Genomic DNA, 26,659 nt, shown 5'->3' on the forward strand with positions numbered 1-26,659 from the left:
CATTATTTGTGTTTTTTCTAGATTCCTTTGGCATAAAAAAGTTTCAGAAGTGATAAATCTGGCTGTAAAATTGTCCATGGTTCTCAAGTGGATTTTCACATACAAAAAGAAAATGCCTCTGAAGCAATATTTACTGCTAGATTTATCACTTCTGAGACTTTTTAGATACCAAAGGAATCAAGAAAAACCACAAATAATGCCTTACTGGTGATGAAATGCAGTGAGCAAACGCGATAATTCCCAATAATTTCATTTCCGATATCTGCACGGCCAATGTTCGCCAAGCACTTTAGCTGTTGTTGTCCCTTCAGCTCTCACTTCTCTTTACCTCCATTTTGCTTCACGTTTGGAATTCTGAAGTTGAGTACATGTCTCTCACGCTTACCCCGACTTCCACAATTCTTTTACTGCGCAAGAATTCAACATTTTGGCGGTTATTAGCAGGTAGGAAAGTACGCGTTTCTTGCATCAATAACATATACCGGAAGTTACGGATGTCCTCCAGATGGATTGAGCGGCTCCGTGCGTCAAGCCCTATGACCCAGTGACCTTACATGCACACCCCCTATTACCTCGTTAATGCAGTAAATCACTCTCAGTAAGAACTGTTAGATCCAGTTGAGAAGGTTTAGTACGGAACTGCAGATGCTGGTTTAAATCAAAGGTAGTCATAAAAACCTGGAGAAAAGGGCCTGTCCCACTTGGCCGTCATTTACGCGACAGGCCAGCAGTGACTGACGAGCGACAGTCGTGCGCATCATCATGCGTCCGCACAGCCAGCTGGAGCGTGTGACGTCATTTGAAGATGGACACAAAATGCAGGAGTAACTCAGTGGGACCGGCAGCATCTCTGGAGAGAAGGAATGGATGATGTTTCGGGTTGAGACTCTTGTTCAGTCTGAAGAAAGGCTTTGACCCGAAAGGTCACCCATTGCTTCTCTCCAGAGATGCAGCCGGTCCCGCTGAGTTACTCCAGCATTTTGTGTCTATCTCCAATCATCTTGGCCCCGCTCTGGAAGTAGGAGTGGGGGAGGATTCAGATCCGCAACGGCCGTGAGCCCCAGGTCGAGCTCGGCGATCGTTTGCCTACTTCTGCTGCTGTTGGAGGTGAGACGTTGCGCCGCGCTAGGGTCTTGGGCCTGTCCCACTTTGGCCGTCAGTTACGCGACAGGCCGGTGGCGCGCGAAGATTTCATGCCGGACGAAGTCCACAATCTTCCACACCACTCCATGCGCCTGTCCCACGCTACCCACGCGCTAGCAGGTCACGTAAATGGTGCGCGAATGACGGCCAAGTGGGACAGGCCCTTAACTCAGCAGAATCTCCAGAGAGAAGGAATGGGTGACGTTTCGGATCGAGACCCTTCTTGAAAATAATGTTCATCCTTCATTCTTGACGTCTTTATTCTTTCAATTTAACATCTGAGGCCCAAAACCTCTTCAATGCAATTGCTGGGGTGGGAGATTGCAACCTTCACGTGGTCCGCCCTGTTTCAACAAATACAATCAACCTGGCGTGCGCAATCAAATAAGGTCAAATAGAACAAGTATCCTACAACTTTAGGCTGTGCACGCCATACACAAGAAGAAGAAGCGTGCAATTGCTGCTCCAGCGACTAACTAGGGCTTCTTTGATTCTATCTACTCCCTTGTTTTCTTGCACTTTACCAATCATTGTTTTCTCTTCCAGCATCTGCTCACGTTGCATGTCCAAAATAAATCAATATCTGCTGGGCATCGTTGCAGCAAAGGAACAATACGTCTTCTTTTACTCCTCAGCGGATGGCCGGTTCTCTCCCTTGTTCATGGTTTTGAGATCTTCTGCAGGATATTTCAGTGAATGAATCCATTCAATACTGAACCCCCAATGCCTTTGCTTTAATACTTATCACCTAAAGCACAAGGCACTACAACACTGGGGCAAAAAACAAAGAGTAATAAATTCATTTCAATGTATGGGGTACCGCAAGGCTCAGTGGGACCCCAGCTATTCTTTAATTGGATGAGTTGAAGGCAATATCCGGATTTCTGCCAGGAAGAGCTGCATGCAGCATAGCAAATGTTAGGCACTTAAATGTGAGGTTATCCATTTTGGTGCACATTATCTATGGCCTGGGAAAGGGGGGAGATGCTGACCTAGGTGTTGACTATGAATCCCCTAAAGAAACGTTAGCGTTCATTGCTCTGTTCATAGTTCTACTATGTCTGGTGGCAATTCAGTATTGCGTACAGTTTTGCACATCTGGATGCTTCTTTAGAATGCACGGTTGAGAGTATCTGCCTTCACCAAACTCTCGGGCAGGGGTGCTAGATGCAGGAAGATTGTTCCCGATGTTAGATTCAGCAACTATAAGGGGGAAATCCTTTCTGGGTGAGAAGAACTTTTTTCACACTTTCTCAGATGCCACATTAGTTGAACCCTATATTAAGAGGTAGATGTGGCCCTTGTGGCTAAGGGGATCAGGGGGTATGGAGAGAAGGCAGGTACGGGATACTGAGTTGGATGATCAGCCCTGATCATATTGAATGGCGGTGCAGGCTCGAAGGGCCGAATGGCCTACTCCTGCACCTAATTTCTATGTTTCTATGTGTTTAAGAGGGAACTGCAGATGCTGGAGAATCGAAGGTTACACAAAAAAGCTGGAGATACTCAGCGGGTGCAGCAGCATCTATGGAGCGTCTGAAGAAGGGTTTCGGCCCGAAACGTTGCCTATTTCCTTCGCTCCATAGATGCTGCTGCACCCGCTGAGTTTCTCCAGCTTTTTTGTGTAACCTTCTATGTTTCTATGTTTACTCCTTCCATCTTTCACCTCAGCACTACAACACTGGGAAAACAAATATTAATTTCATGTATTCACTGTGATATTCTTTAATTGGATTGTTAATATTTCTCCAACACCTGCAGCATAGAAAACACTCCTTCTGCTGACCATTGAGTATATCTTCAGTAGCACTCTGTTCATAGTTTCTGTTTCTTCAGGTCTATGCCAGAAATGCTGTGAAAGTATCTCCCATCATACACAGTGCACTGCAATCCGACTAAGATGAAAGCATTTCTTTCTCAGATCCACAATAAACCCTCTCATTCTTCACCATAACCTACATCCTCTTCTCCAACACCTGAACCTCCTTCTGATTACTTCAGTGCATCTCTCATTTCTGTTTCTTCAGGTCTACCAGAAACCAAAGATTCCCATCATACACAAATCAGACTAAGATTTCCCTCTCTCCATCCCCCTCAATCCGAGTTCTCCGAGTGGTCTGACTGTCCTCCTGATTACATTTTATCTTTGTATGCTTCGTTGTCACCTTCCCCTAACTAACAATTATCTATTCTACATTTTCCTTAAACTTCATCCCCTTTGATGCCTCATTTTCACACCCTACCCTTCCATATCTCTGCCTTCCACTCCCGTGACTTTCAGTCTGAAAAAGGGTCTTGACCGGAAACGTCACCCATTCCTTCTATCCAGAGATGCTGCCTGTCCCGCTGAGTTACTCCAGTATGTTGTGTCGAAGATTATCCCTCATAGCTACTTCTCTTTTACATAACTTTAAAAATATATATTTTCACTGATTTCCATGTTAATTCTCTAGTTCTGTCTTGAATTAAAATAGTTTTGCCATGTGGCACAAGTTCTGCAGCACGAATGCCTCGAATTCCAACATTTCACTGTAAATTAGTTTGATTTTTGGTTTTGAAGAACTGTAATCTGTAGATGTGCTCTTTTGTACAGACCCTGTCAGTATAGTGCTGACCAGAATTCCAACAGGGGAATGTCCTTGGCATGACTCGAGACCACATTCCCAAGAGCAGGCATGTAATACAGCCTGGTATTTGTTGCAGTCATCACTTTTAACATTGTTCTAAAAGTGTGTTGTAGTTTGCATGAAGTAGCATTCTGAGTCTGAAACTGTATGTAGCCAAACGTAATACCCATTTCAAAATATCATTCTTTGTTGTGTGGGTTTCTTGCCGTGAAATCTTGCAGATATACCCCAGATATTTTTGTTTGTGAATTTAGTGTTTTTATAATTGCTATTATTATTTGTAGGGGGGGGGAGGGGGGGGATACTGATGGTAGGTAATATTATACAGAACTAGAGTCTGGTCAAGTTATGTTGCCTTTTTATCATTTTACATGTAACACAGTAATCTTGAGAGAAAATGAAACTCTTATAATTTCACAATTAGTCAATGGATATTGAATAGTGGCCAGTAGAGTCTTGGTCCTAGTAACACACAGCAGAAACAGGCCTTTTGGCCCTTACTTGTCCATGCTGACCATGATGCCCTATCTACACTGCCTGCTTTTGGGCTATATCCCTCGAAACCCTTCCTATCCATGTACCAGGCCAAGTATCTTTTACAGCTTGTTATAGTACCTGCCTCGACTATCTCCACTGATTGTTCCATGTACCCACCACCCTATGTGTGAAAAAGTTGCCCCTCCGGTTCCTATTAAATCTTTCCCCATGACCTCAAACCTATAGCAGTTGGCATTTATCTATGTATTAAAGTAAAGATGTAACTTTGCATCAAGAAAATAGTGGGGAAGGGGGGGGTGTGGGCAAGGGGGGGGGGGGGGGGAAGGGGGGGGGTTGCGGGGAAGGGGGGTTGCGGGGAAAGGGGTTGGGGGGGGGTTGCGGGGAAGGGGGGGGTTGCGGGGGGGGGGGGGGGTTTGGGGTTTGGGGGGGGGGAAGGGGGGGTGATCGCAGCAGACGCGGCTCGCACTCTGCTCACCCCGCACCTTCTGCTCTCATTCTGCCCACCCCGCACCCTCAGCTCCTGGTCCCAATCCAACTTCACTCAGAGCCCACACGCTGCTCACGGACTCAGCCCCGCCTCCGGGTCTTTATTCTCCGCGGGTGCCGGAGAGGGGCGTTACCTTCATGGTGACTGACAGGCGAGAAGACCATTCTGCTGATCTCACGATTTTTTAAACCTTCATAACTTTTCTAATATTTCACCCGATCGGAACAAAACCTGGTGCGCTTGGAGTAGAGGAGAACGTTGAGTAAGTTGGCTAAAAAATCCAAGCGATATAGATTACCGTTTTTGTGCAGATTAAACAAACACACAAAAGACCACGAAAGTGGTCAAGATGAGAATTTTAGTAATAGTATAGCTAACCATATTCAACCCGATGATATGAGGCTGTTCTGTTACTCGGGTAATTACCAGAAGAATATATATAAGGGGTTCTTTAGAATAAAAAAGAAACTTGGTTTTTAAATTGTTCTCATTTTTTGTTTTATGTGTTGGAATCATGTGCATTCTGTGAGATCTGTGGAATTGTTGTTTGAACAGAGTAGTGATAAGTGGTGCTTAATAAGTGATAACTGTGGTAATTTTCCCCACGTTATTTAAAGGAGAATGTACAATAAAGCCAGCAAAGATATCTGAATTTGTAATTGGATTCAGTTAACTTGGTAAATGTTCCCACTGCCTCTGAATAATCAGTTGCGAATACAGATATTGTTCATGGCCCATCATCTGTCTGGCAGTCACTTTGTTAACAAATTGTTTATCTTGAACTTTATTCATTGGGGCTTGCAAGTTTTGAAGAGCAGGAATGAAATGAATTGCTATTTTCATTTTGCTACCTTATTAACTAAATATACATCAACTGTGAATCGTTTTTGTTGCTGCTCCTGTAAGTAAGTTAATTTTAAGAAGTGTTTGGAAATGCTGCATTGGAACTAGCATTTAGATAATTGATCTTACAATGTTAAATCGGTAGGCTTTGGAAATGTATTTATTTAACGACTATGTAATGGAACCTAGTTTCTTCATGGCTCTTTTGGAGTAGTTGAAGCAGTTTGTTCGTTCGATAACGTTAATTATCTTTTTCTCTTGTATCAGTCAAATATTTCAATTTTGCTAATGAATTCTCCCTTTGATTTTACTGAATAGGATTGTCTGGCTGCCAGCTCTCCTATATTGGGTAAATATAATGCTGGTGCACTTGTTAAAACGACCCACCCCTCTGAGAAATCCTGCAATGCTTCTGATGTGAAATCAAATAATGCTCACTGGAATGTCCTTCATGGGAACTGTGAAAATGTAGACATGGTGCACAGAAAGGGGGGAAAAAGTCAGAGGAAACTAAAGAGGTCTCTGATATGGTAGAGGACAGGAAAGATCAAATAACAAATGTAGTGATGGAGTCCTTTAAAAGGGAAAGGGAGATAAATTCAGGAGATAACAAGCTAAAATTGCTCGTAATCTGTGAATTCAAACTGAGTTGTCTGTTGCTTTGATTTTTCAATTCTATTTTTGGTCTTTGAGACTGTTCCAACAAAGTTCAGTGTAAACGTGAACAACATCCCCCTCATCCTTTGACCAGTACAGCACGACCTTTGTGACTCTGCTGTATTCAGCCACTTCAGACAATTAGCTTGTATTAAATTTAATTTAAATATTTTTATTAGAAGCATATACATATCATAACCAAAACACGATTTGTTTACCAGTTACATATTATCACAACTTCTGTTTATTTTTTTTAATAGATTTTTTTGAACGATAGAGCTATAGAGAGAAGCGAGGGAGAAAAAAAAAAGAATAAAATAAAAGAGATTACCAATAACACAATTTTGGAGATAGATCCGTACATTATAAAGTGTAATTATTCATCCAATCCTGGATTCAAGTTTCAATCAAGCTTCCGTGCTGGACCAATTTACCCTTTCAGAAAATCAATAAATGGAGACCATATTCTAGCAAATAGTTCTGATTTGTCAATTAAGATGTCTAATTTTTTCCAAATGTAAAGTCTCAGACTTTTCCATAATCCACATTTTAATTGTGGGGGTTGTTGGGTTTTCAAAAATTTTTAATATTAATTTTTTCCCCCAATTATTATAAATATAATCAAAGAAATGTCTATGGTTTATTGTAAGTTTTATGCTTTGTTCTGATATTCCTAATATTATTAGTTTTGGATCAGGATCCAATTGGATATTAACAACTACAATCAGCTTGTATCTTTTCCAGCATTCAGTTTTTCTTCGCCCCTCTGATTTTAGACTTCATTCGTCGTCTCTACTTCATTCCAACCCTCATTACCCCACCTTTAACGACAGACCTATCATTACGGTGGCACAGCGGTAGAGTTGCTGTCTTGCTGCGCCAGAGACCCAGGTTCGATCCTGACTATGGGTGCTGTCTGTACCGAGTTTATACGTTCTCTCTGTGATCTGCGTGGGTTTTCTCCGAGATTTTCGGTTTCCTCCCACACTCCAAAGACATACAGGTTTGTAGGTTAATTTGCTTGGTATAAATGTAAAATTGTCCCCAGTGTGTGTAGGATAGTGTTAATGTGCGGGAATTGCTGGTCGGTGCCGACTTGGTGGGCCAAAGGGCCTGTTTCCGCGCTGTATCTCTAAACTAAATGAAAGAAAGCCATCTCCAGCTGCTTTCATCATGACCATTATTCAATCCTGCCCCAAAAAGGTACATGTTTGATGTACAACAAAGATACACCAAAGTGGCTCTCACAGTGCTGAGCTTATTGTATGAGAAAAGTGAGTTTTATCGGGCTCCATTCTCGACAGTCTAGAAGAATAAAAGGTGATCTCATTGAAGCATATTTAAGGAGAGTTTGACGAGATAGGTAATGGGAGGAATTTCCCCTGGCCAAGGAATTGAAAACACATAATTACAGACTCAAATTAAAGATTAGGCCATTTACGATAGAAATGAGGAGAAGTTTCTTCAGTAGGTGTAAGTCTTTGGAATGACCTGCCCTGGAGTGCTTTGAAGGCCCAGTCATTGTGTTCAAAACAGAGATCAATGTTTTACTGGATGTTAAAGAGATATAGTGAGTAAATGATGCCTAATGTGGAAAATTAGCCATCGTCTTGTTGAAGGGTAGAGCAGGCGGGACACCCTAAACAGCCTACTCTTGCTTTTTGAGACCTTGCACCTCAACCTTCCAGTTTTAAGGCCTTTGGCCAACATAAAACTTTAACTTCGACCAACTTTAACTTTATCTTCTACCAGTTCTGATGCAATATCCTCAACATGAAGCATTAACTATTTTTCTCATGTAAAAGCCTTCCATTAAACATCACAACCTTCGCCACCACTCTTTTGCTTCCCAATTTATTTGTCAATAAACTTGTCCTTTGCATCTCCTTTAAACTTTGCCCCTTTCACCTAAAAGCTATGCCCTCTGGTCCTTGGCATTTCCATCCTGGGGGAAAAGGTTCTGTCTAGCCTCTCCTAATTTTCGATACTCCCACGAGGTCCCCCCTCAGCCTGCTATTCTCCAATCCAAGTTTGTCCAACCTCTCCTTAGAGCTGACTGAAGAAGGGTCTCGACCCGAAACGTCACCCATTCCTTCTACCAGAGATGCTGCCTGTCCCGCTGAGTTACTCCAGCATTTTGTGTTCACCTCTCCTTATAGCAAATACCCTCTAATCCACACAGCATTCTGGTAAACCTTTTTTGCACCCTCTCCAAAGCCTCCACATCTTTCCTGCAATGGACTATACGCAACGCTCCTATAAAACTGCGTCCTGACTTCATGACCTATGCCGATCCATGAAGGCAAACACACCCTATAATCTCTAGCAATCAAACGACTTGAGTTGCCACTTTCAGGGAGTTATGGACTTGGACCCCAATGTCCTCTGTACATTAATGCTGTTAAAAGTCTTTCCATTAAACGCACATTTTCCCCTTACATTCAACCTCCACAAACTGCAGCATCTCACACTTGCTTGGACTAATCTCCATCCGCCATTTCTCCACCCATATCCACAGGTGATCTACTTCCCACTGTACACTTTGACAGCCCTCCTCACAGTCCGTAACTCCAGCATTCTCTGTGTCGGCTGCAGATTTACTAAGCAACACATCCACATTTATTCCAAGTCGTTTAGTTTAGTTTAGTGATACAGTGCAGAAACGGTCCATTCGGCCCAGCGATCCTGCACTGACCGACCAGCGATCCCCACATATTGACTCTGTCCTACACACTAGGGACAATTTGTATCTATACCAAGCCAATTAACCTCCAAACCTGTACGTCTTTGGACTGTGGAGGAAACTGAAGTTCTCGGAGAAAACACACGCAGGTCACGGGGAGAACGTACAGACAAGCACCCATCGTCAGGATGGAACCCGGGTCTCTGACTCTGTTAGGCAGCAACTCTACTGCTGCGCCACAATATATCACAAACAGCAGAGGTCCCAGTGCAGATCCTTGCGGAACTCCACTGGTCAAAGATGCATAGCTGAATAATGCCCTCTACCGTAACCCTTTGTCTTCTATTTGAAAGCCAGTTCTGCATCCATATGACCAAGTCACTGTGAACCTCATGCATTTTAATCTTCTGCATCAATCTACTGCGGGGGCATTACCAGATATTTTATTGAAATCCGTAGAAGCACCGATCACCTCACAACCCTCATCGATCACCTTCCTCAAAAATCTCGATGCCATGTGCAAAGTCATGCTGACTTTTAATTTAAAAACTAAACCAAGTGCAGACCCGTTGGGTCTGTTCCCCCAACGTGCGTACACTAACTATCTCCTCCCCCCCCCCCCGCATTCACGCTAATTACCCCCCTTGTTATTATAATAATATTATTAATTTGCTCCTTTTACCCCATAACCACACTATCTACTGATGCATAGTCGCCAACTTGCCTCTAGAGAGGGGAGGGCGGGGATAGAGAGTGAGGGCAGAGAGAGAAGGGGCAGAGGGATTGGGGGTGGAGAGGAGGAAAATAGGGAGGGTAGGTGTGGGGGGAAAGGTGGGGGAGGAGAGAGAGAGGGTGCTGAGAGAGGGGGTGTGAGATGGGGAGCAGGGAGGGGGGAGGGTAGAAGGAAGAGGGTAGGGGGGTGTGGAGGGGAGGAGGGGTTTAGGGGAGGGTGGGGGGAGGAAAGAGGGGGGTGAGATGAGGGGCGGGGGAGAGGTGGGGAGCAGAGAGAGGGTGGGTGGAGGGAATGGGGGTAGGGGTGTGAGGAGGGGGGGGGGTTTAGTGGAGGGACGGTGGGGGGGGGAGGGGGAGAGAAAAGAGGGGAGAGGAGAGGGAGAGGGGGGGGGAGAGGGGGGGGAGGGGGAGGGGGGGGGGGGGGGAGGGGGGGGGGGGTGAGGGGAGGGGAGGGGAAAGTTGGTGGGTAGAGGTGGGAGGAAAGGGGGGGAGTTGAGAAGGGGGAGGAGAGAAAAGGGGAGGGAGAGGAGGGAGGAGGGGAGAGGGGAGGGGAGAGAGGAGAGGAGGAGAGGGGGGGGAGAGAGGGATAGGGAGAGAGAGAGAGAGAGTGCCTTTTTTACTTCAACCCAAACCCAAACAACCATTTGCAGGCAGTGCTTTTTTTTTATCTCTAACCATATTTTCATTTTTAAACCAAATTAAGGGTACTCGCAGTGCTGTAGACATTTGTTCAGTGTCATTCAGTGCTCAGAGTGACAGAGACTAGTTGACAGAGCTCCATCTTGCAGAGATGAATTGAGGCACACCACTTCCTGGTTTTATAGTCCCTCCCTCCCCCCTGCCGCCAGCGGGGGCAGCAGAGAGAATGGGGAATTTTGTTAAAACATTAATATCTCTGTCATTATTCATCGACGGGAAAAATCCTCAGCACACATGCGGCGGAGGGGGGCTCTGAGCGAGGTGGCCAAAAATTACGACTGTAGGTGGCGGCGTTCTCTCGGAAATCGCAGCACAGAAGGCCAAAAGCGGTCAAGAACAGAGATTTAGTAATATAGATGTTTCCAAAAGATCATCTAGAATGGAATTAGCACAAGTAAGAATTTCACTGTATATTTCATTTATGCTTTAGAAATGTACATATGTAATGACTTAATTAGCTTTTTATCATTTACTGCAGTACGTGTTTGTATGTGGGATTAGAAAAGTAGCTGAGCGTGAAATTACAGGATTTTTGCTCATTCCTCTCCAGTCCTCATCTTTCTCCGTGTGTTTGCTAGTGGTTCAGTATATTGTTATCATTTGGTTGCGTCTTACATTCGTGGATGGGGTGATGATAGTTTTGATTTGGGTGCTGTGTGTTCCCAGGTTAAATAGCCAATACCTAGACTTGGATGAAAGACATGGCCCTTGGGGAGGTGATCTTGGATTTTACTCTCTCGTAGATGGTGTAGATGATCAGAGTCTGGTTCCAAGGAAAGGAGAGTCTGAAACTAGAAGGCACAGCTTAACGTGGGAGATGAAAGATTTAAATGGGATTTGAGAGGCAAGACGTTCACACAATGGGTGGTACGTATATTGAATGAGCTCCCACAGGAAGTGATAGAGGTAGGTACAATACAATATTTAATAGTTATGAATAGTGACATCCATTGGGAAGGTTTATAGAGATAGCAATTAAACACTGGCGAATAGGTCAAGCTTAGATCGGCATCTTGGTCGATATGGATAAGTTAGGCCGAAGGGCCTATTTTCATGCTATAGAAATCTGACTCGGAAAAATGCTGGAGAGAAGTTTGATTTTGTAACTTTGGTAGACAGCTGCATTTGGGGCATAATGTAAAGCTGATATTAGGAAACTATTGTTGACGTGTTTTATTTATATTCTGTTTTTGAAAAGCAGCTTAAAAAGTATGGAAGTATTTTGTAAGGTGCCATAAGAGATGATTACAGATTACAACATGCTGAATTGGAAGTAACAATCGGGTAGAAATTGGAGATGGAGGAAGTTTAAATAAAATGTATTATTGATGGGATATGAGTTAATATTTCCTTGTTGAAATGTGTAGGAAGGAACTGCAGATGCTGGCTTACACCAGTTTTCGGTGTCTATCTTTGGTTTAACTCAGCAGGACGGTCAACATCTCTAGAGGAAAGGAATAGGTGACGTTTCGGGCGGAGACCCTTCTTCAGACTGAGTGTCGGGGAAAGGGAAATGAGATATACACAGTGCCCTCCATAATGTGTAAGAAAGAACTGCAGATGCTGGTTTAAAACGAAGGCAGACACAAAATGCTTGAGCAACGTTCTTCAAAAGGGTCAGAAGAAGGTTTTCTCGACCCGAAACGTCGCCCATTCCTTCTCTCCAGAGATGCTGCCTCGCCCTACTCCAGCAGTGTGTGCCCTCCATAATGTTTGGGACAAAGACCCATCATTTATTTATTTGCCTCTACTCCACAATTTGAGACTTGTCATAGAAAAAAATTACATGGTTAAAGTGCACATTGTCAGATTTTAATCAAGGCCATTTTTATACATTTTAGTTTCACCATGTAGAAATTACAGCAGTGTTTATACATAGTCCCCCCATTTCAGGGCACCATAATGTTTGGGACACAGCAATGTCAGGTAAATGAAAGTAGTCATGTTTAGTATTTTGTTGCATATCCTTTGCATGAAATGACTGCTTGAAGTCTGCGATTCATGGACATCACCAGTTGCTGGGTGTCTTCTCATGTGATGCTCTGCCAGGCCTGTGTTGCAGCCATCTTTAGCTTATGCTTGTTTTGGGGGCTAGGCCCCTTCAGTTTTCTCTTCAGCATATAAAAGACATGCTCAATTGGGTTCAGATCGGGTGATTGACTTGGCCACTCAAGAATTGACCATTTTTTAGCTTTGAAAAACTTCTTTGTTGCTTCAGCAGTATGTTTGGGATCAATGTCTTGCTGTAGAATGAACCGCCGACCAATGAGTTTTGAGGCATTTGTTTGAACTTGAGCAGATAGGATGTGTCTATACACTTCAGAATTCATTATGCTACTACCATCAGCAGTTGTATCATCAATGAAGATAAGTGGGCCAGTACCTTCAGTAGCCATACATGCCCAAGCCGCTCGGGTACAATGAGTGATTCAACTGGGTGTTGAAATTTTAGTCTTTCTGACTTGTGCATTGGAATTGAATGCTGGAGTAACTCAGCAGGTAAGACGGCATCTCTGAAGAAAAGGAGTAGGAGACGTTTTGGGTCGAGACCCTTCTTAGGTGATATTCTCTCAAGGTCGAGTCGGGGAAAAGGGAAACAAGATATCGACAGTGATGGAGAGATGTAGAACTATTGAATGAAAGAAAAAAGTAATGATGATAAAGGAAACAGGCCATTGTTAGCTGTGAGATGGGTGAAAACGAGTTACATTAAGACAACAAGACGACTTTGAAGCTTGTATGACGGGAGGGGGTGAATGGAGAGAGAGGAAAAGCAAGGGTTACTTGAAGTTAGAGAAATCAATATTCATGGGGTGTAAGCTACCCAAGCGAAATATGAGGTGCTGTTCCTCCAATTTACGTTGTGTCTCACTCTGACAATGGAGGTGGCCAAGGACAGAAAGGTCAGTGTGGGAATGGGCACAGACCTCATGGGAAAAATCCCCTGTTTTTACAGGGTTAAATCTTGAAGACATTGCATAATCTCTCAAAATTGGGCTAGAATCCGCAAAAGCTGGGCTAATTAGAAGTGAAATCACATGTACTTTTAAATACAGAGGGATGTGGAAATCAGGAAAACTTCCCCAAAAGACAGTGGCTCGTTAGCCAACATAAACATTTCAAGAATTTGAACAATGGATTTTTAAAATTAAGGATGACCACAGGACAAGGGGTAAAAAAGACCTTGAATCAAATCAACGTTTCGGATCGAGACCCTTCTTCAGATTCAGGGTCTCCACCCGAAACGTCGCCTATTCCTTTTCTTCATAGATGCTGCCTCATCCGCTGAGTTTCTCCAGCATTATTATCTACCTTCGATTTTTCCAGCACCTGCAGTTCTTTCTTAAACATTAAATCAAATCAATATCATATTTGACCTCTACCTTCATCAATACTAATTGTCTTGATCAGCGAAGGTTCCCTTTGTGTGTACTGGGTTTAAACTACTTATGTTTCTGAAGTTCGACAGATAGACACAAAAAGCCTGAGTAACTCAGCGGGACAGGCAGGATCCCGCTCCGCTCTATGATCTTTGGGCAGGATCTCTGGAGAGCAGAAAGGTGTCAATCAGGCTCGTGCCGTCAGGGGAGGCAAGGTATGCACTATCTACCGACTAAAATTATAAAATGATAATTATTAAATATAAATAGTAAAGGCACGGGAGAATTATTCCTACCTAAAAGATCGACCTCTTAGGTAGGCATAATTTTCCCGTGGACGCTGCTTCAAGCCGTCAATTTCAAGCAGAGCTGAAGGGAGCTGAAATTCTGCCTTTGCAGTGTAGACTGTGTACTGTGCATGCGCAGCGCAAGGGGCTGTAAAGTGGGACGCGGCTGTAAAAGGACAGGGTTGCTGGGGGCGGGGGGGGGGGAAGAGTTCCTTTCACAGAGTGTGGGGAGTCTGGCCAGGGGTAAAGTTGCGGGAGGGCAGGAGCGTTGAGAAGGAGGGGGTCGGGGATCATGCCAGAGCAACCAGTTCAAGAGCGGGTCAGCGTGCGATGGATAACAGGACAGCGGGCGGTGGAGCTTACTCCATGTGTCAGTGCGAGTAATCTCAATTGGTCCCTTGTTTGCGCTGACACAGGAGTGTCCACTGCCCGCTGTCCAGTTATCCATCGCCCGCTGACCCGCTCCGCACTATGATCTTTGCTCTTGAGCTGGTCCCCTCACTGTTCAGATGGAGAGCACTGCCAGCAGAAGGCGCTGAGGTCCGGCGGCCGCTCGCAGCCACCCGAGCTGCTTCCCTCCCCGGCCACAATGCTGTGGCTCCGCGCCCGGCAGTGGTGAGTGAGTGAGTTGCTGGCATGATCCCCGACCCCTTCCTTCTCAATGCTCCTGCCCTCCCCGCAATTTTACCACTGGCCAGACACACCACATGCTGTGAATGGAACTCTTCCCCCAATTGGTCCCTTGAACCAGTATTGTCATTCAATAAAATCACAACTGATTCAACTTGTCCCGGTGTGCTCCCGTTTTTCCCACCTTCTCTCCACCTGCCGTCACCCTCCACCACCCCCCACCCATTCAGTATTTCAGAATGAAGGAGATTTGGAAGCCTTGGGCAAAATGAATTGTTACTTTCTTTATTTTTATTCTTTAGGAGAACAATCTGCGCATGCGTGGTTTAAGATTTTTTAAAAAGCTGACTGACTGCCTACCTACCCTGAGTAATTACTCACGGCACGTGCCTGGTGTGAACCCAAACGTCACCCATTCCTTCGCTCCAGAATTGCTGCCTGTCCTGCTGAGTTACTCCAGCTTTACATGTCCATCTTTGGTTTAAACCAGCATCTGCAGTTCCTTCCAACACACATGTTTTTGAAGTGATCAGGCAAGAGTAGATAAATGTGTTAAAAAAAAAAAAAAAATCTACATTGAATATGTGGGTCATTTTAGATTGATTACAAGTTATAGATCAGTGTAGAATGAAGTTGTGAATCAGATTGAAGCAGCTGTCACTTCTTTATTTTGCCTGCATAAATTTGAATCAGAAGTAAATACAACGACGATTAACTTTGCAATAAGACTTGATATTTGTGAGTAATGTTAAAGAAATCCATGTCAATGCCTGTTCCTGAGGACATATTGTTGTAATCAGTGCAGTGAGTTAAAGCTGCAGTGTTAATTACGTTCCCTAAAGGGCCTGTCCCATTTACGCAGTTTTTTTCGCCAACTGGCCAGCACTCATCATAGTTGCAGCAGGTCGCCGAAAATTTTTATAATGCTGAAAATCCAGCGGCGACCAGAATAAGATACGACTCTTTGGGCGACTACATACGACCATACAGGCGTCACCATGACCAAACAGGCGACGTGTCGCACGGTGACGCCTGTTGGGTCATGAGTAGTCGCCCAAAGAGTCGTACCTTTATCTGTTCGCTACTGGATTTTCAACATTTTGCACATTTTCGGCAATCTGCTGCGACTATGACGGATGCCGGCAAGTCGCCGAAAAAATCGCATGTGGGACAGGCCCTTTACTTTCATTTTCAGGATGAAGGCAACATTTATTGCCGATTCCTAAATGCTCTTAAGAAGGTGATAGTGAGCCATCACTTGGAATACATTCAATACATCTCGTGAAGCTACTCCCATAGAACCGTTGGTTGGAACATTCCAGCAGTAATATAGATTCAAGAGAGTTTATTGTCATGTGTCCCAGATAGGACAATGACATTCTTGCTTTGCTTCAGCACAACAGAATTATAGAAGGCATGAATACGGAAGCATGCGGTCAGCATGCTCTCTACTGTGCACCTGTAGAAGTTCGAGAGAGTCCTCCTTGACAAACCGACTCTCCGTAATCTTCTTAGGCAGTAGAGGGCCTGATGTGCTTTCTTTATGATTGCATCAGTGTTCTCGGACCAGGAGAGATCGTCAGAGATGTGCACGCCCAGGCATTTGAAGCTCTTGACCCTTTCCGCCATCGACCCATTGATATAAACGGGACTGTGTGTCCCCATCCTACCTCTTCCAAAGTCCACGATCAGTTCCTTGGTTTTGCTGGTGTTGAGGGCCAGGTTATTGTGCTGGCACCATTTGGTCAGTCGGTCAATCTCTCTTCTATCCTCTGACTCGTCCCCATCAGTGATACGTCCCACAACAGTGGTGTCGTCAGCAAACTTGATGATGGAGTTCGCACTATGACTAGCTACGCAATTATGAGTATCGAGTGAGTACAGCAGGGGGTTGAGCACGCAGCCTTGAGGTGCTCCCGTGCTGATTGTTATCAAAGCTGACACATTTCCACCAATTCGACCACTCTGTGGTCTGTGAATGAGGAAGTCGAGGATCCAATTGCAGAGAGATGCGCAGGGACCCAGTTCTGTGAGTTTTGTGGGGATAATTGTATTAAATGCCGAGCTGTAATCAATGAATAACTATAGCCTCACATATGAGTTTTTGTTGTCCAAGTGGTCCAGGGCGGAGTGGAGAGCCAGCGAGATCGCATCCACCGTTGATCTGTATGCGAACTGCAGTGGGTCCAGGTTTTTGTCGAGGTAGGAGTTGATTTGCTCCATAATCAACCTCTCAAAGCACTTCATCTGTGACTGTGACTGAAATACCATCACGCCGACTGGGGGCTCATCAATCTTCCCCTATCAAAGCGTGTGTAAACGCACGTCGGGGAGTGATGCTACGCTGACATACGAGCTACCTCCTGATTTCGCCTTGTAGGACGTGATTGCATTCAGGCCCCACCACAGCTGCCGAACATCTGTCTCACCCTCCAGGTTGGAGCAGAAGTCCCTTTTGGCCTTTTTGATAGCCTTACCAAGGTCGTATCTGGACTTCTTGTAGACCACTGTATCATCAGACATGAATGCCCGGTGTCTGGTCTTCAGGAGAGTGCGGATCTCAAAGTTCATCCAAGGCTTCTGATTGGGAAACACTTGGAAGGTTTTTGTCGGGATGCAGTCCTTCACACATTTCTTTATGAAGTCTATATAATATATTAACAAATCAGGACTGTATGACGGGAGAAGACCATGTAGTCAAATATATAATTGTGTGTTTGGTGGCTTGGCCTCGTTGGATGAGTGCAGGAATGGAAGATGCTGTTGGAATAGTCATGCTGAGCAATTATTTGTGCACTTTCTAGATGGTAGTCACTGTGCATTGACAGTGGAAGGAATGAATATGAGGATGCTGGATGGTGTGGTAATCATATTGATTGCTTTGGCCTGTGTGGCATCTTAAATGTCAGAACTACACTGGTTCAGGCAAATGAAGAATATTCCATTTGACTCCTTTGTATAGGTAGTGGAAATGCTGTAATGGTTGCTGCAGGATCTATACTTGTTCCTGCATTAAAATAGCTGCTCTGGTTGAGCTTCTGGTCAATGGAGACCGACAGGATATTAATAGTGTAACAAGGAACTGCAGATGCTGGTTTAAACCGAAGATAAACACAAACATGGAGTGGACTCAGCTGGCTAATGCAATGAATGCCAGGGGTGGATGGTTAAACACTCGAGGGAGATTGTTACTGCCTGACACTCTCTTTGAATGTTACTTGTAACTTATCAACCCATGCTTGAATGTTACCCAAGACGGGTTGCATGCAGGCTTGGAATGCTTTATTTGCTGAGGAGTTGCAAATGGAATTGAACTTTTTGTAATCATCAGTAAATATTCCCAATTCTGATTTTGTACAGAAGGAAGACCATTGATGAAGCAGCTGGAAATGATTGGTTTTAGCAATCTGCACTCAATAACTCTGATGTTACAGGGTTGGGATGATTTTACTTCGGAGTCACGTGAGTGACTACGTGAAGAAGGGCCGTCCGTCTGCGTGCGCGTCATTACGTCTGAACGCAACGCGCGCGACGGACCGGCAGGCACTGTGGCCTCCCAGCCGTCGGGATGAGCAGGTAAGGAAAGTTGAACTACCTACCTGCGTTCTTTCGGGCTTGAAGTTTTTTTCAGAGCCCAGATGTCGAGGAGACGGGCCCGCGGGGATGTCGGCTGCCGAAGACCGCAGCTTTCCAAATAGCGGGCGACGGTCTTGTTCCCGACATTAGCGCCGACAGTAGAATCGGCAGGAGACTTTGCGCGGGAGCAGGAGCTCCGTGGTTGTCCTGCGGGGCGTAATGCCACCCGCAAGTCCATCAAAAACCCGTTGACTCTGATGAGTCCGGGAAAGAGGGATACCCTCCCTCAACGGAGAGCGTCTGAGGACGACTCTCCCACATGGAGCAACGCTTACCGACATTAGCGCCGACAGCAAAATCGGCAGGAGAAGTTGCTCCAACAATGATCTGCTCCAAGGGAGGGAGCAATATCCCGGGCCTACAGGAGTGCCGGTGCCGGGAGCCTCGCACATGGGGCAGCCCAATGTCTTCCCCATTGGAGGGGGAACTACATGTGGAAGAAACCACTCTGAATCAGAGTACAAAGAAGAGGGAGGGAAACCTTCCCAGGGATAAGCAGAAGAAAGGAAGTAAGTAAGTAAGGTTACACAAAAAAGCTGGAGAAACTCAGCGGGTGCAGCAGCATCTATGGAGCGAAGGAAATAGGCAACGTTTCGGGCCGAAACCCTTCTTCAGACTCAGAAGTAAGTAAGTAAGTTTTACTTGTATTGCACTGTTTAAGCCAACACCAAAATGCTTTACATAAAAGGAAAAATAAGCTTCCATAATAACAAACAGAAAATAAGTGCTTCTGCAATCATCCAGGTTCCACTGGGTGCTTCCCTGGATGGAATCTAGCTCTTGACAGCGGGGTATTATGTAGAACCAGCAGGCAGCAGCACCTGTTTTCAGGGCTGCACAAATGCCTCCTGCTCTGAGGAGAGGAACATGTCAGCACAGATATCCTCAGGGGCCTGCGGCAGCACCTGTTTTCAGGGCTGCCTACGAACCTGACTCTCAGTGGAGGGGAGTGTGAATGATCAGTAGGTAACTGATCTCGAATTTAAAGTATGAACATACTGAAGCATGCATATGGCTTCAAGAGCCAGCAGTTGGCAGAATATCCGCATAGGCGACAACACACCCCACACCTCCATAGGGGGTAAGCGGTTCACTGAATCCGGTGGTAGCTTGAAAGCTGGGCACGGAAATATGATCAGAGTCGTCTTTCAAGGCAGACTCAAAATAATGGCCAGAATTGTCCTACAAGGCAGGTTCAGTATGATGAGGTTCAGACTAGACCCAAGCAGAGGTCAGGAGAAACATGGAATCCACACTTCCTTACCAGTCCTACTCCCAATCAAGGAGAGAAAAGGAACCCGCATCAGGGGCCTTTGGGCTTACCACAAGACCACCGGTAGCCATGGAGGTAGGTGGGTCTGGGTTTACTGAAACAAGGGATTGTGGAGCAGTTACATGTTGGTAATTTACACTTATGTTCTTGTTCAAAATGACAATAACATGAATTTTCAGAACTGGTTTTAAAACAGATAATAACATGTGATAATTTTTACTGCACAACATACACAGGTTCCAAGCAGACTTGGAACTTGGACTGGAATTGTCATCGAGGCAGGCCCAGTATTTTGGGCAGGACTGCCATTCAGGACATGTGACAGATGGAGGATGTCACTTCATCCAGGTTTAACTCGTTTGTGCAGTACAGACTTTCAAAAACAGTAATTTTGTTACGGGCTAACTACTGTTTTATAGGAGCTTCCTATAAAATGGTCACATGGCATGCATCGACCTCAAAGATGCATACTATTCGGTGTCTATTCACTAAGAACAGGAGATATTTGAAGTTTAACTGGATGGTATGGATCTGCAAAATGGGTTGACATCAGCTCCTAGACTATTGACAAAACTACGGAAACCAATTCTGGGCCTACAAAGGTCTCAGAACCACATAGTAATGGCATATTTGGACTATTTCATTTTGGAGTCACCAAGAATTGGCAGAAGCATCAGTCAAAGCAAACCAAAACCCTGTTTGATAGAATTGGTTACCTCATCCATCCAGTTAAATCAAAATTGACACCTACAAGGGTAATTGATTACCTAGAATTTACTATCAAAAACAGTAAATATGTTGGTGACTTTGCCTAGGGGCAAACGACTATATAAATCAAGCCTGCTATGACCTGATAGTCAAATACTAGCCATCTATCAGGCAAACAGCGAGTATAAATTGGCAAATAGTAGCTGCATCTCCAGCAGAACGTACGGGACTCAGATTCCATGCAGGCCAAATTGGCAAAACTATGGATTGCCAGCAGAGGCCATTGTTGAATAACTATGTTGGATAACGAACGTAAGGAATCTAAAAGTAAAATTTGCTTGAAAGCCATTGAGGGTTCTTCAGACCTATGCAAGTGGCTAAGGATGGGGAGCCACAAACACAGTCTAGAGCTGTGGGGGCAGATGGAATGAGCAGGAGTCTGTAATTCCCCAACATATGGAATCAATTACCCAGAATTGTTGGGGGCACAATTTGGACTCAAGGGTTTCTGTAGCAATATGCAACCGGTGCTTGTTCAAAGTCAGATTGATAACACCAATGTGGTGGCACATATCCATTAACAAGGGTGGTGTAAAATCTGTATCTTACGACAGATTGACGAACCTCATTTGGCACTGGTGTATCAAGAGGAATATTTGGGAAATCTACGAGGTAGATATAACACGGTGACAGATGCTGGATCACGAATGTTTAATAACAACACAGAATGGATGTTGAATCAGGCAGTATTTAATGAAATAAATACACGATTTGACATACCAGATATTGATCTATTTGCATCTAGACTAAACCATCAGTTACCCAGATATGTGTCCTGCGAGCTGGATCCAGGAGCAAAGGCAGTGGATGCTTTCTCCCTCAATTGGGGAGGATTGTTTATGCATGCTTTCCGCAAATTTGTCTCACAAACCGATGCTTGACCAAAATCAAGCAAGACTAAGCCACAGGCATATTGGTAGTGCCAGATTGGCCTACTCAAGCCTGGTTCCCAAAAATTTTAGGAACTATAGTCCAGCCAGTTATGGCTGTACCCAAGAGCAGGGACCTCCTAGTGAACCCAGTTACAGGGAGTAATCATCCACTACACGAACGTATTAACTTGTTGGTCTGCAGATTCTGAGGAGGCCATTTCAAGGCATAGGACTGTCCGAACAAATACAACACAGTTCGGATAACAAATGTCTTGGAGTTATTCTATCAACTCTGTACTATAACTATAAACAAAGTTATAGTGCAATCTATAGTGCCAGAGGTGCACTCTTCTCCTATCTGATGCTGGAAGCAGGGCACGGGTCGATAGGAACGCACCCATTTACAACCAAATTCATGAAGGGAATTTACAATTTAATACCTCTAAGACTAAGGTACACGGACACATGGGATGTGAGCGTGGTACTAACCCTACTTTCACAGTGGGGACCGCCTATAACTAACCCTGAAGGTGGTATGCTGACAAAGAGTCCAGACACTGCAGAAGCTACGGTTGGACCACATCACCACCAATATGAACAACATAACATTCGTAATCAGGAATCTGATAAAAACATAGCAGGCCAGGAATGCCAGGGATGGAGATCCAGTTCTTGGCATATCCAGAGGACCTACGGTTGTGTGTGTGGTAACATACTAACACCACTATCTGAGAGTTACGGAGAACCACAGAGGCTCAGAACAGACCAGAAGGTGTTAACACAAACCATCTCGAGATGGTCAAAGAGGGTAATGGCGGTAACAGAGTGAACATTCATATGGCTAAATCTCACTCCACCAGGGCTGCATCTACGTCGGCAGCAAGAGCAATGGACGTGCCTCTTGACGACATCCTAGTGGCTGCAGGATGGACGAATGAAATAACGGTCCACCGGTTTGATAACAAACCTATAACTGGACTGGGGGTGTTTGCACGTACCATTTTAAGTTCTGTCCCTTAGTTTACCCCCAAGGTTGGGAGGGGGAACAAGTTTTTAAAAACTTTTCTTTCATTTTAAGCATCAGTGTCTTTACTTAACTACGTAATGTCTGAATGCTTTAATGATTACACGCATCCATGGTCAATCCATTCAGTGTGTGACGCCTGGATTCGTAACCGGCGTAAAATCACAGAGCTTTGAAATCTTCACGTAGTCACTCACGTGACTCCGAAGTAAAATAGTAAGATTAAACGAGAACTTACCAGTTTGAAGTTTGATCTTGATTTTATGAGGAGTTACGATGAGCGATTACGTGCCCACCGCTCCCACCCTCATACTATCAAGGTCACATGGAAGTTCTAGTTTCTTCAATCTTACTATTCTCAGGTCTTCTTTTTATCTGTGATTTAACACCGCTGCTTTGAAGATTGACGCGCACGCAGACGGACGGCCCTTCTTCACATAATCGCTCATCGTAACTCCTCATAAAATCAAGATCAAACTTCAAACTGGTAAGTTCTCGTTTAATCTTACCATTATCCTCCAACAACCATAATCATTTTCCTTCCTGCTAGTATGTCTCTAATCATTGTAGTGTGTTCCCTTTGATGCCCATTGACTTCAGTGTTGGCAGGATGCCTTGATGCCACTCTTGGTCAAATGTTACCATGATGTCAAGATTAATGATGTCAAGACAGAGCAGTAGAGCTACTGCTTTACAGCGCCAGACATGTGGGTTCGATCCTGACTACGGGTACTCTCTGTACAGAGTTTGTACTTTTATGACCCACATGGATTTTCTCCGAGATCTTCCGTTTCCTCCCACACTTCCAAGACGTACAGGTTTTAGGTTGTATTAATGTAAAATTTCCCCAGTGTGTATGTAGGATAATGTTGATGTGTTGGGATCGCTGGTTGGTGCAGTCTCGGTGGGCTGAAGGGCCTGTTTCCATGGTTTATCTCTAAACCAAACTAAACTAAATTCATTATCCTTATCTCACCTCTGGAATTCACCTGTTCGTCCCAAGGTTAAGATGGGGTAGCTGGTGAACCAAGTGCTGGTGAAACCCAGTTTGGGCATCAGTGAGCAGTGTATTGGTGAGTAAGTGTCGTGAGATGGCCTTGTTGATGACATCTTCCACCACTTTGATCAATAATAGCGGACGGATTGGACAGTAATTAATCCAGATTGGAAATATCCTACTTTATAAGAACAGGATCGATCTGGGCACATTTCCATATTGTTGGGTAGACTTCAGTGTTGTAACCAAACTGGCTTGGGCCAGAGTGGATAGTTCCGCACTTAGATCACCGAATATTGTGTATATTATTATTATATCCCCATTTGAGGTTGAACGCATAGTTTGTTCACTGTTCATGGAGTTGCATTATTTCGTAAATATTATTACTCTAATTTTATTCCAGTGTTCCTCTTCCTAATATTCACGCTGGGAGGAATTTGCACAGCCATAACAATTTCCAATGCATTGCCCAAGTGTGTTCATTCTTGCACGATAATGATAATGGCAAGCGAGTGTAGAAAGTATCAAACCTCAACCCAACCCTCTCGCCACTAAATACTTACGTGCGCACATTCCCTCACATTTTTGATAGCAAGAATAAAGAAACAGGAGTAAATATTTGTTCTTGTCTCGGCATTGATCAGCTGTTAGCAATACTTTGCAGTACTGCATGCCAGCAATGGCTGGCTCCCCCTCCCCCCCCTCCCCCCCCCCCCCCCCCCCCCCTCAACTCCCTATTTTCCCCCATTCTCCCCTTAACCCCCTCTCCCCCCTTCTCTCTCCCCCTCTCCCCCTTCTCCTGCCTTCACCACATAAACCCATGACACCCGTGCTAATCAAGAATCTATCTATCTATGTGCAAGAAGGAACTGCAGGTGCTAGTTTAAACCAAAGACAGACACAAAAAGCTGGAGTAACTCAGCAAGACAGGCAGCATCTCTGGAGAGAAGGAATGGATGACGGGAGGAAGGGTCTCAACCCGAAACGTCACCCATACCTTGATCTCTGGTCCTAGACTCTCCCACTAGTGGAAACTTCCTCTCCACATCCACATTCTCCAAGCCTTTCACTGTTTGTTAAGTTTCAATGAAGTCCTCCCTCATACTTCTAAACTCCAGCGAGTACAGGCCCAGTGCTGTCAAATGCTCATCATATGTTAGTTAACCCACTCATTCCAAGGATCTTTGTCTGTGTGCCCATAGCAGCGACATAGACATTGCAGCTCTGTTTGTCTTATTCGGTATTCATGGTTCAGAGCACAACGAAGAGGAACCAAATGTGACATGAGGGAGGTGTTGAACACTCCAAGTGGTTAGAGCGTTGTGTGCACTGTCAGAGTGAGTGGTGGAGGCAGATTCATTTGACACTTTCAAAAGGGACTGTGTAAGTATCCAAAAGGAAAGAACTTGAAGGGGTTTGGGGAGAAAGTGGAAGATTGGGCAAGCCATATTTTTCTTTACCCATCGGGCCAAAATAGCTTTGTTTCATAAACATCAAAAAGATGAAACAAATGCAGCACAGATTAGGATGTGTAGCTGCCATCCTATTCAGAGCAGTCTTACAGCATTGCCTTGTGACATTCCTGTGTAAGGTACTTCTATGGACATGCTGGCAGTTTGACAATAATTGCTTCTGCATTAAAGCAAAGTGATGTCGTTTCTGGCACTGAGATGGATAATTTCCTTCAATATAATGGCTGGCACTGATCCAGTGGATATTGATGTTAGTAACTAGTCTTCAGCTTGCATAGTTTGTGGCCACAGGTGGAGAAGGTCTTTTATGATGGGTATTTGGTACGGTTTTACTATTTGTAAGAATAACAGTTGTTAAGTAAATTCTGAACAATGCTTGGAATCTGTGCAACCTGCAAAAATAACTTAATAGTGTATCAAACATGACCAGGATTGGTGATAACTGCAGCAGATTTCTGGATTTTGAACTGTGAATTTTAATAATTCATATGAATCTTGAACTTGACTGCATTTTATTGTGTTCAAAAAAACCTTTAAGATTTTGATGGCCGCTAAATCAAATGTACTGAGGAAGCCGAACTCAAACGGATTGTTACTGCGCAGTCTATGTCCAGCTGTGGAATTCTGAGGAGCATGTTTTACTTGAGCCTTCCGTTTGGAACCATTTTGCGACTCTACGCCGGGGAGCCATTTTCAGAACGTAGATTGGAAGGTCAATCTCTGAGGATTGAATTTGAATCTGATGTTCTCACTCCAATTGAACCAAAAAAAAACTCATCAGCACTGGATTTTTTTTTTTTGTTGCATCGCTACATAAAATATAATTGTTATTGATGCATTGCGGAGGTTGGTAAATATTGAATACTGGGGGACTGTGTAAAATGATTGAATCATTCTGCGTTTGATTTGTGTCTACTTTATTCACAGACCTCCTGTGCGTCTCATCAGAATGGAGTATAATATGGGATTCTGGAAGTCCATCAGTAACGGCTTCAGTGCACAAGATGTTTTCCATGATGTTGCAACATCGGTCTCCCCCACTTTCGCCCATCATTTTGCATATCGCCGGGAGTCTGAAGAGGGCAAATTGGCAGATACTTACAAAGCTGGAGGCACGATACGGGTTTACTTACCGAACAAGCAGCGCACAGTGGTAAATGGACAATTTGTTAACAGGAAAGACAATGATATGAAATGTTTTATTCCATTTGGAATTTTAGTGTCCGTATAAGAGGTATTTGGTTTAAGTATAATTTTTTTCTATATGGTGCAACATTGATTTTTGATTAATTTAGTGTTTATTTGTTAAGTGACAGATTTTGTAATTTAGTGTTAAAAGTGTTTATTAAGTATTATTAAACTGCAAACTAAGATAATTTCAACAGGAATGTATGGGTGGAATATTATTAATTAAACGGTGGTGCTGGCTCGAAGGGCGAATGGCCACCTCCTGTACCTGTTTTCTATGTTTCTATTTAGTACTAGCATTGAGGAATTACAATGTTATTGTGCAGCTGAAGCTGCTAATTATTTGATTTTTGATGCAAGATTTGGCGTAATGTCAGAAATGTCTGGTAATACTCAGGCAGCACGTGTGGAAGGAGGAACAGAATCGATATTTGTGGTTGATAACCTTTCATCGGAACTGAGAAATGTTGGGGGAAAATCCCAAGGTTTAAGGTTGCAGACAACGTGGGGGAAGGAGGAAGAGAACTAAAGGGAAGGTCTTTGATAAAGTGAGATTAGACCAGATGGACTGACTGAAGTGGTGGTGGAGTTAGTTGAAGGAGGGTGGTAAAGGCAAGGGAATAAATAGCACAAACTGTGTGTTTGATGAAGTCAATGGGAGAAGGTGAATGAAATGTGGAATTAACATGTATAACATATAACAATTACAGCACGGAAACAGGCCATCTCGGCCCTACAAGTCCATGCCAAACAATTATTTTCC

The 26,659-nt window shown here is 44.2% G+C and overlaps 1 protein-coding gene across 6 annotated transcripts in view; it reads left to right on the top strand.

The window, feature by feature from the left end:
- Positions 1-26,659, top strand: part of raf1b (Raf-1 proto-oncogene, serine/threonine kinase b) — a 78,589-nt gene that overhangs the window by 12,169 nt on the left and 39,761 nt on the right. For 4 of the 6 annotated variants that reach the window (XM_055648217.1, XM_055648214.1, XM_055648216.1 and 1 more), the window contains exon 2: positions 25,636-25,861. In XM_055648217.1, coding sequence (XP_055504192.1) covers positions 25,658-25,861 — 204 coding nt within the window. In that variant the 5' untranslated portion in view covers positions 25,636-25,657. Of the gene's footprint in view, positions 1-13,862; positions 13,965-18,219; positions 18,243-25,635; positions 25,862-26,659 lie in introns of those variants that run through there. The other 2 variants (XM_055648218.1, XM_055648215.1) reach the window with 2 other exon arrangements.

This window comes from Leucoraja erinacea, chromosome 16 (assembly GCF_028641065.1).
Source record: "Leucoraja erinacea ecotype New England chromosome 16, Leri_hhj_1, whole genome shotgun sequence".
In the NCBI taxonomy this organism is placed as follows: domain Eukaryota; kingdom Metazoa; phylum Chordata; class Chondrichthyes; order Rajiformes; family Rajidae; genus Leucoraja; species Leucoraja erinaceus.